At 38.0% G+C, this 10,854-nt stretch overlaps 1 protein-coding gene across 3 annotated transcripts; it reads right to left on the bottom strand.

Annotated features, from left to right (window-relative positions):
• Nucleotides 1-94: 94 nt before the first annotated feature.
• On the bottom strand, nucleotides 95-10,809 carry LOC116308824 (leucine-rich repeat-containing protein 56). 3 transcript variants are annotated; one of them, XM_089026983.1, is made up of 14 exons: nucleotides 10,670-10,809; nucleotides 9,565-9,748; nucleotides 8,722-8,809; nucleotides 8,277-8,337; nucleotides 7,778-7,874; nucleotides 7,094-7,294; nucleotides 6,282-6,504; nucleotides 5,684-5,899; nucleotides 5,409-5,464; nucleotides 4,953-5,107; nucleotides 4,363-4,425; nucleotides 3,553-3,771; nucleotides 2,271-2,453; nucleotides 95-1,942 (listed from the first exon to the last, which is right to left on the bottom strand). In XM_089026983.1, exons 1-14 carry the CDS (start codon nucleotides 10,708-10,710, stop codon nucleotides 1,795-1,797), a joined length of 1,935 nt encoding a protein of 644 aa, XP_088883109.1. In that variant the 5' UTR covers nucleotides 10,711-10,809; the 3' UTR covers nucleotides 95-1,794. The 3 variants fall into 3 exon arrangements, with proteins under 3 accessions (XP_088883109.1, XP_088883110.1, XP_088883108.1); XM_089026984.1 differs by lacking the exon at nucleotides 10,670-10,809 and having other exon boundaries at nucleotides 7,187-7,294; nucleotides 9,565-10,169; XM_089026982.1 differs by lacking the exon at nucleotides 10,670-10,809 and having other exon boundaries at nucleotides 9,565-10,166.
• Nucleotides 10,810-10,854: the final 45 nt, after the last annotated feature.

Genomic DNA, 10,854 nt, shown 5'->3' with positions numbered 1-10,854 from the left:
GCTCAGTTATTTTAGGAATATTCTCTAGAATCTTATGATAGAAATATTCCTCGTAGCCTTCTCTATACATTTACAATATATTCATATATTAACATTAGTTTAAGCTATGTTTAATTCCATGATATTCACTCGTATTACTCATCAATAGAATATCGTGCTAAGGAATTTGCTTATTCCTTTAGCCAATCATAATTCGACGATATTATCACATTGATTAGATTGACACCTGTCATAGAATTATTATAAATATTGTTCATGTAATAGCGCAGAGCAACCGTGACGTCAACAAAGAAGACAAACGAGAAATTCAGACAAACTTATAGTTTACTTTCAGCAGATAATTTTCATAGCCGATCGCAGTTGATCCTAGTTTAATAATAATAATAATAACTTTATTACTGTCTCTATTTCTTCTAGCCGGGCACAAGTGCCCTACCAAGTACAATTCCTTTACTTTGTTAAGTATATCTAGTCAAATATCCTGTCGTACTGCAGCCTTAAGTGCGCGATTACACGGAGCATTTTTCTCTGCAACATGTCTTTCAACGACGTTGCCAAACAAGCTGCAAGAGGGTTTACACTGTACAAAGGAGAAGCAATCGTTAACAAAAGTAGAAACACATTCTACTTGATGCAAAGATTGCTACACCTTATCACTCAACATTTGCTTTCAAATAGCGCAGCGCAACCGTGACGTCATACAAACGAAGACAAAGGCGAAAATCGGACAAACAAACTCACAAATTTACTTTCAGCAAATAATTTTCACAGCCGATCGCAGTTGATCTTAGTTTGCTTGGGTCATTATTGTAACTTTAAGTAAAAATAATAAAATCGGTTCGTATAATCCTCGTAGGGATTAAACAGAATGCAATGTTTGTCTGAATCTTTAAGCTATTTTTAGAATCAGAGCGCTGTGCTATTACTCTGTACGTCACTGACTAGCCTCATGTTTACATGGAAGCATAAAAGCGTTTTCACATGCATGACAGTGTAGTCAGTGGCAGGTCGGTGCAGAACAATAGTTATTCAAATTGGTTGCCATATTTTGATACGGTGTATGATGATTCAATCTAAAAAGCAAAACAAAGCAATTTGAAGCAGCTGTATATTAAAGAGAAACACCGGCTAGAGCTTGTCGTTTGGTTTAATGATTCTTAACACTTATTTATAAGTTAGTTTTATCAAACATTAAAAATATCTTACATCGTGTCCAACACAAAATGAACCACTCCCCTCCCCCCTCGTGCAAAGTAGGGGCATTTTGCATGACGTTGCCCCACGTTGATAATATTGGAAGCACCGAGCAAACACCGGGTTTTTGACGACCCGACTTTATATCCCGTAAGGTAGCACCGAGCAAACACCTAGTTTTTGACGACCCGACTTAATATCCCGTGAGGTTATACCGAGCAAACACCGGGTTTTTAACGTCCCGCCTTTATATCCGCTAAGGTATAACTGATGATATAACTCAGACTAACTGATTTAGAAATAAACGCTCGTTATAGTTATATTAATGAAACTTACAAATCCCGGACACACAACGGGATTTTATGCACCTTCTTTCCCCGGTAGCCGGGTATTTGACTCGTTAAATTTGCTAGGCTTGCTGTCCAACAACATAGCTACCATAAAAGCACAGTGTATTGGAAAGAATGGGCACTGCACAGTACTGCACATTTTACACCTGCTTTTCTTAAAGCTAACACCGGACAATCTTGTTTGTATTAAAAGTACCTGACCCCTCCCTCTTGGGGATACTGTTTGCTAACCTACCAATCAAACCTATTACTAGTTTGGTTTGAGCCTTCGCTTCTGTAGAGCAGCGGCAGCTGTACCAGGCCTGTAACCATGGGATACCTGAGTGACAGGTGTTTGGCTAGACGGTTGAGGCGAATCTTCAGAAGTTCTCTGAGTACCTGGTGGGTCTGGTAAAACTCTACCAAAAAAACATGGCCGCCGTTAAAACCCTCTATAGTAGATGACAATCTGCTGCAGCACCACCATGTTACCCCCTATATGGTTAAGGGGGGAACTGGGACCTCAAGTTGATATTGTATTGCATTGTGGGACTGTCTAGGGGACGCCATCTGAGAAATGTTTACCCTTAAACAGTCCCACAATGCACTGCAATGCCAACTCAACCCAGTGTTTTTCTCAACCTCTGAATGGCTGATATGGAGTTGCTTGTACCCATGCTAGACCAGAATGCATCATGCCTAGGGATCCCAATAATCATATATTGATAATTTATTAACTATCGATACCTGTAACGACTGAGAGCTCTGACAGGAGCTGAAGACGACCTCGGCTCAGTCTCTACCACAGCTGAAGCCGATGAAGGGTTCCTGGGAACCACCGTAGATATCGATTGATTTTCATTGACTTCCAAGCCCAACTTATTCTTTAGTAACAGTTCTACTTTTTCTTCTGTGGATGTTTGTCGATACCTTGCAAGGGAATGCACGTATATGTCAGTATTGAATTTTAGGGGGGAGGGGTAGAGTTGATTGCATTCCACAGGAAGCCCATGATAAAGAAAGGTCAAACATCTGATTAGACTCTTCCACAGTCTCTCGCTCGTCCGTTCCATCTCGAAAAACTAACCCTGGACCCAGCGTGCTTTGGGAACCAAAATACTCGTCCACAGTCTCTCAGAAAATATTGAAACGATAGGAACTGTGGACGATTATTTTGGTTCCCAAAGCACGCTGGGTCCAAGTTTTCGGGACCCACAAGTCCTTTCGGTCATTGTACCGTTACAGTCTCTTAATCGTGGAGACGGAACGGACGAGCGAGAGACTGTGGAAGAGTCTTACATCTGATAAGCAGCCAAGTCAGTACATGTTTAGTTTTAGGGGGGAGGGGTAGAGTTAATTGTATTCCACAGGAAGACCATGATTTAGAAAGGTCAAACCTGTGATAAGCGGCCAAGGGAATACCAGTGCATGTCAGTACATGTTCAATTTTAGGGGGGAGGGGTAGAGTGGATTGTATTCCACAGGAAGACCAAGATAAAGAAAGGTCAGACATCTGATAAGCAGCCAGCCAAGTCATTACACGTTTAGTTTTAGGGGGAGGGGTGGAGTTAATTGTATTCCACAGGAAGACCATGATAAAGAAAGGTCAAACCTCTGATAAGCATCCAAGGGAAACATGGCTTTCCATAAGAATGGTTATCGCATGAGTGGGAAACATACTGTACTGACTTACAGCACATACATGGTACGACATGCCGTAACATTGAAATGGCTTTCCATAAGAATGGTTATTGTATGAGTGGGAAACATACTGTACTGACTTACAGCACATACATGGTACGACATGCCATAACATTGAAATGGCTTTCCATAAGAATGGTTATTGTATGAGTGGGAAACTTACAGCACATACAAGGTATGACATGCCGTAACATTCAAAATGGCTTCCCATTGTCTTCAGTAATTCATCCAATCACATAGCATAGTTACGGCTACAGTACAGCTATACATTTGCCATATAATTTCCCACTCATACCAAAACCACTGTATATAATGTCTTGATCAATACCTTCTTATCCTAAACTCTCCAGAAGTGTGTGGTCGTTGGAGATCCCTCCCCACCAGGGGTGCTGTAGGTAATGATCTCCCCAAAGGAGATGGTCTTATGTGACGATGTTCCTTGGGTGGGGGAGGGGAGGGTGACATTCCTGGTCGAGTGAGGGTTGGTGAAGCCGAGGAAATGGAGTTAACTGCTTCAGTTTTTCTTGGTGAGGATAAAGGGGATTCCCTGAAATGTGAACAACATCTCTTTTTGAGTTTTTTAATTTTGTATACTCAAGATATTAATTTTCTCCTGGCTAATGATCTTAGTTATTTCATTCAACCATTCATTAATTATTATTATCTATAGTTATTATCATTCTTATCATCAGTATCATCGTTGTCATGGTCATCACCATCGTCATTATCATCATCACCATCTGGCATCATCATGGTCATCATCACCTTCATTGCTATCATCATCATCCTTATCTCATTACCATTATCTCTGTCATCCTCATCATCATCTTCACTGTCATCATCATATTCACTGTCATCATCATCATCAGTGTCATTACCATCATCATCAGTGTCATCATCATCCTAATCATTAACATTATAATCACTATCATAATCAACATTATCTTAACTATCGTCATCATCATCAACATTATCATCACTATCATCGTCATCATCATCAATATTATCATCACTATCGTCATCATCATCATCAATATTATTATCACTATCATCATCATCATCATCAGTGTCATCACCATCACAAACATTATCATAGCTATCATCATCATTGGCATCATAATGTGTAGTCATTACTCACCCTTCTGATTGGCTAGATTCTGTATCAGCACTCGTTGGTAACTTATGATCTTCCTCTAAGAATCTTAACAAACAAAAAATAATATGATGATAATACTTCAGGGACTGGCCTGAAAGTACATGGCCACTTATCACTTCACTTTCACTGTAGCCTTTAGACGTTATCAAGTTACAATACTGAAGAAATAGAATACACCATACAAGCTGTCTGCAGTTATAAAGCACAGAGGGATTGGTAGAACATGAGAGAAGTGTTGGGAGAAGATTATTGAAGAGATTATTGAAGTCAATATTTATACAGAGACATCCAGGTTAGTTTAACGGGAGTCCTGATATGACATAACAGTCAATTTACAGCATATAGATATAATAGACATAGCATGGATTTGACATATAGATTAAGTACCATAAATTCAATCCCTTCTTTAAATCATATTTGCTTAGGATTGCATTACTATACTAACCCCTCCCCCCCCCCCCCCCAACTATACCCTTTCTCCCTCCCACCCCACCCCATGTCCAAAATGTAATTAATTCTTAAGATTAAAATTAATACATTAATTTATCAAATTGCCTTGTTTTGTCACTCACTTTGCAAACTGTTGCCTCCATTCCCTCAGCTCCGTGAAGACATCGTGTTTTGAAGGGAATTGTTTGTTGTTTTCTTCTTCGTAGCTTTTTTCAGGAGTATGAATTGGTGAGTTGGTGGTAAAAGGAGGGATAACTGAATTAAAAGCCTTGATATTCTGTTAAAAATAAGAAATATAAATGAATGAATGAATCAGACGGAGTCAGTCAGTCAATCATTCAGTCAGTCAGTGAATCAGTCGGTCAGTCAGTGAATCAGTCGGTCAGTCGGTCAGTCGGTCAGTCAGTCAGTCAGTGGGTTAGTTAGTCGTTCAGGCAGTCAGGCAATCGGTCAGACAGTCAGTCAGTGAATCAGTCAGTCAGTCGGTCAGTCAGTCAGTTAGTCAGTCGGTCAGGCAGTCGGTCAGTCCATCAGTCAACCAGTGGATTGATCAATGAGCCAGTCAGACATGTACTAACCTTTCTTCTTGCCTTAAGGGCTTTTGAGATATTTCCACAGATTACCTCACCAGAACCTAAACAAGAAAACAATCATAAAAAAGAGACTATGAGTGATTCAAAAATTATAAAAGCCAAAAGTGTGATAAAAAGTACTTCTGAAGATCTTGAAGCACATTTCAAAAAAGACAATGTGGTTGTTCTATTCTAAAATGAACATCTTAACAATTGCAAAATCCAGAACTTCTTGACATCACACTTTGGTACTTTTTTCTAAAATGTAAATCAAATCCTACCATGGGTAAGATCACTGCTGTCGTCGCCCTGAAATATACCAGACAGCTTGGAACTATTGCCAGAAGCACCTAAAGATGAACCTGGACGCTGACCAATAGAGCTTCCTGGACGTTGCCTCATAGCCGATGATGGTCTCTGCCTGGACATGGCTGTTTTGGGTCTGGTATTTTTCCTGGCTGATGCTGGCCTTGCTGCTGCTACTGGTTTGGATGATTCTGATGAGCAAGTTGATATTTCATAATATCAGCGAAGCAACAACATTGAAATAGTGGTGTAATGATGTTGATGAATGATGATGATGATGAAAATGGTGGTGATGGTGATGATGATGGTGATGAAGATGGTGGTGATGATGAAGTTGATGATGATGAAGATGATGAAGGTGATGATAATGGTGATGATGATGGTGATGATGATGGTGGTGATGATGATGGTGGTGATGGTGATGGTGATGATGATGGTGATAATGATGGTGGATGATGGGGATGATGGTGAAAGTGATGATGATGGTGATGATGGTACTGATGATGGTGCTGCTGATGATGTTGATGATGATGATCATGGTGAATGATGATGATGGTGATGATGATGACATACCTGTTTCCTCCTGCTCATTCTCTACTGTTTTAAGAGCATTACTAATCAGCTGCCATTCCTCCTTCAAGTGATTAGGTACCCTTGCACTCTTAGCAGATTCTGGCATGTCCCTCAAAACGTCCTTCCCACCAACCTTCTCCACCAAGAACGGTTCGTCATCCAGTATCTTCAACCTTGGTACCGCTTGATGGATGGATTTACGGTATTCATAGCCTGCCATTTCCTAATAATTATTATGATCAAATTACTTATGATTTATGAGGTAAGCACAACAGAAATTATTCCTCGGTACACTGTAGAAGTCAAGAAATAGACCAGTTTCGAATGCCAAATTACCACTGTGTTCAAATAGTGTCGAAGCATTGCTTTCTTTAACTTCTACAACTATGTCAGGTTTATGGGCACTGTTTTCTGGAGCTTCTGTTACTGTATGTATCCATTCAGCTTCTAGGTTGGTCTCCTTTTCATTATTATTATTATTATTATTATTATTATTATTATTATTATTTATTATCATTTTTATTTGTGAGTGGGCTCCCTGATGAAAGATATTATTATTATTATTATTATTATCATTTATTATCATTTTTATTTGTGAGTGGGCTCCTGGATGAAAGATATTATTATTATCATTATTATTATTCATGCAGGCTTAAAATAATATTTATTAAAGGTGTATTAAACATGTATTTTTACATGATAGTTTTGATTCATCAGCTTTTTAATTATAAATCAAGCCAAGCTTCAGAGAATCTCGCATTGCATCATGTATCTTAATTTGGCTTACAAACACTTATTGAATGTATTTTTACCTCGGCAGAAGAGTTGGCATGTGGTGCAACACAAACAGGGTTTCCCTCAAGATTAAGACTCTTGAGTGACGAGCACAGTGAAAGAAACTCTACTTGCGACAGGTCGTCAATCAGGTTTCCTTCCAAGTCCAAGACCTCTAGGTTATCCAACATACTGACTGGGCTAACGTCATTGATGTCGTTAAATGCAACAAATAACTCCTGTCAATCAATCACATTAAAACATGTCACATGATACAACGAGCTTGATTTGTATTGAAAAAATATAAAACGTGTGCGCATGTTGTGTGCAGTTATAAAACACGCAGGGGTTAGCAGAACACAAGAGAAGTATTAGGAGAAGCATAACAGGCAGCGGCAAATGCTTCTCAACACTCCTTGAGTATTACTTGCCAATCCTCAAGTACTTTATAACAGCACACAGCACAGCAAGCAAGTTCTTTTCTTTAATTTATAAAATACAAATTACAGGAATGATGAAACTGGAAGCTCTTAAAATGCCCCTAATGCCTGATTACAGACCAATTTAGAAAACACGGTTTTCAATTTGTTTTTCGTTTCAAACGAATTCCTGCTTCTTTACAGCACGGAAAAGTTGGCAAAATTCTCGTCATTCTTATCATCATAATGATTATCATTATTATTATCATCATTATCATTATAATTATCATTAATGACACATACCACAAGAGAGGAAAGAGAGCTAATACCGTCCAAGTCAGTCAGTCCACACTGCGACATCCACAAAATCTTCAGGTTACCCAAAGAAGTCCCCAAGTCTCTATATTATAACAATAACAATGACGTGGAGAACAAATGTGAATATATGGTAATAAATGGGAATGACATGAAGAGAAGGATAGAAAACCTTTTAAGCCTGCCATAGTAAAGGAGCATGTGGTAAAAGAAGGTCATTTCAGTGAAATTTTGAGTGAAATCTTATCATTCGTTTTGCAGCCCATTGTTATTTTCTCCTGCAAAACTTGAAATTTGGCCTGTCATTTGTCCATTGACAGGCAGCTATTTGGAACACTGTACTGCTCGCATATTACACGGCTAATTCTGGGTATCAAACACAAATTGCCGTTACAAAAGGTACTCTCACTGCCACCAACGGTGGTTTCCTTCAAAACCATAAATCTATAAAAACCTTAAATCTAAACTTCAGATGCTTAAACCTTACCTGACTGTGGATATTACACTGTTTGATAATTTAAGTTGAACAAGATTTGGTAACATTGCACCTGTAATCAGTGAAAAAATAGTTAGGATTAACAGCCACAAACCAATGTATCTTAATCAAGTGACTCAAAAATTGTTTTTGCTTGTATCACACTCTGGAACAACGTCAAGAGCTGACGATGAGAACTCATTAGAATGTGCATGTTATTCTTCATGCAGGACTTAAAATAATGTATTCCCTTTTTTACAGCAGATTAGGAAGGGTTGGGAGACAGGGCCTATGGTTCTAAGTCCTTGTCCGAGAAGACTTGGAGGTCTAACCATATGCAGATGTAATTACAAAGGCAGCACCTTCTCCTCAAATATTTTATAGCTGAGTGTTGGTCGGTCTGAGGCTTGAACCAAGAACTTAAATTAATAAAAATCAACTTGAGAAATATTCTTACCAAAATTCCCCAGGCTCTGTTCATCAGTATTTACTAGCATCTCCAGGCAGGTGGCATCATCCAAATTACTCACACCAGACAAGGATTTCTAAAAGTTATTAAAAAATGTAAAATGTTCAGCCATTGTTTTTATGAGCAACAAAGCAAAATGCTTGTAGAAATTAGCTATAGAAATATAAAGCAGATTCCATATCTTTTGCATCATTTTCTCAAAATGTATTGCGGGCTGTACCCTATAGCCTCAATTCTATGTAGAATTTAGAATGTGTTGTTAAAAGAAAATTTGCATACCCAACAATGGAGGAACTTTTAAAAAAGGTACACCCACTTCTCTGGAATTTCAAATTTTTCTTCATAAAAACCTTTGTTGGGGGGGAATACTTGAAGATTTTTCGCTGAAGGTGAACTGAATATTGGGAAATAATAACCGAAACGAAGTTGAGGTTATTATTCCCGATATTCACTGAGCCTGAGGTGACTAATTGTTTTAGTATAAATACACAGTTGATTCTTTAAAAACAGAAAAGAAAGAAGATAAAAGACATTAAAATTAGGTAACAGCAACAAAGCAGCTGGCCGCCATTTCGGATTATCTCTGGAGGCGATTATTGTGTGATAATCTGAGTTTCTCGACCAATTAACGGACAAGATTTTCAATAGTCACCTGTGTATATACTAAATGGTTATATTCTAGAACCACACAATTCCTCTGAGTTACATACTCAACTGACACTTATCTCACCTATTGCCCATTACTAAAAACTTTATATGAAAGTAGCGTAGCCAATCAGAATGCACTGTCAATTTCCAATAGTCATTTAGTATGTTTGTGATTCAACTTACGAGTTTATTTGGTGACAGAAACTCCTCCCACAAGTCTTCTGTATTCTTGTCGTCTCTTTTTACAGGCTCAGGGTTGACATTACCGTCGTCAAACTCTCGTATTCTGACTCCACTGTAACCACCTATCCTGGGCATATGATCACTCATGCCTTCTAGTGTTAACATGTCATCTTCCATACTTTTACTGGTGGAATAAAGAAATGATAAGAAGCAATTGTCATCTTTATCACTATTTTCACTATCGACCATGATTAACATCCCCGTCACTATTTATAATATCATCATCATCATCACCATAATTATCATTATCACCATCATCATCACCATCATTATCACCATCACCATCATCAATATCATCATCTTCATCACCAGTCTCATCATCACATTCATCATCACCACCACACCACAATCATTATCATCGTCATCATCACCATCATTCTTATCAGCACCAACATCATCATCACTATCATCATCATCATCATCACCATCATCCTCACAATCATCATCATCAACATCATATCCACATCATCATCACCATCATCACCATAATCATCACTATCGCCATCACCATCAACATCATCATCAACGTCACCACCAAGTTATTGTAAATCTTTATAGATTAGAGTACAAACACTAAAAGTGTGCTACACTTTACACCATTTAGTAGTAAATTAAACAATAGGATTAGCATAATTTAGCAGTACTTGGTGGTATTGATGTTGTACACTTATGGTGTTTACAAAGTACTCTATTATAATAAAAAGTACTTTTGAATTGACATTTCCTAAAACACACAATTTCATTAACTCTCTCATATCTCAAAGGCATCGAAAATATCTATAAACATACAGTACAAAAGACGAACAATATAAGTCAAGAAAAACTCATCTGCACATAGAGACTACATTGAACAAATAAACAACATTTTCTAAAATTTACAGAGCTTTCTTCATAAATTATGGAGTATATTTTTGTGCTCGTGTCAGTACTGTATTGTACGGAGTAGTTTATAGTTATTTTTAAGAGTTTATAGGATTAAGAAATTCAATAATATTCTTCAAAAGTTTGGTTGCTAACGCTCCTAACAACAGCACAACGAACTCACTTTTTCCCTGGATACAAGCAGTTTTCATCAACGCAGGCCATTCAAAACTCCCAAGCTTCCGAATAAAACGTATTTCTTTGTATTTATTGGATAATTATTTCATTGTCTTGGCTGTTTTAGGTAAAAAAGGTAAACATTTGAACGAAGTTAAGTCCAAAAACAACCGCCATTTTGTTTTGTGGTGC

Source organism: Actinia tenebrosa, unplaced genomic scaffold (genome assembly GCF_029948245.1).
Source record: "Actinia tenebrosa isolate PJP-AT-01 unplaced genomic scaffold, QUT_ActTen_1.0 PGA_scaffold10__47_contigs__length_13832649, whole genome shotgun sequence".
NCBI classification, from domain to species: Eukaryota; Metazoa; Cnidaria; class Anthozoa; order Actiniaria; family Actiniidae; genus Actinia; species Actinia tenebrosa.
This window is presented reverse-complemented; position numbering and strand designations above follow the sequence as displayed.

Excerpts from the sequence above, each read along its gene's own strand:
- LOC116308824 (XM_089026982.1), bottom strand. The coding sequence starts at position 9,822 with ATGTTAATCATGGTCGATAGTGAAAATAGTGATAAAGATGACAATTGC. Across the intron at positions 8,338-8,721 it reads ACAGAGCCTGGGGAATTTTG|GTGCAATGTTACCAAATCTT; the intron begins GTAAGAATATTT and ends CACTGATTACAG. Across the intron at positions 5,900-6,281 it reads GAATGAGCAGGAGGAAACAG|AATCATCCAAACCAGTAGCA; the intron begins GTATGTCATCAT and ends CTTGCTCATCAG.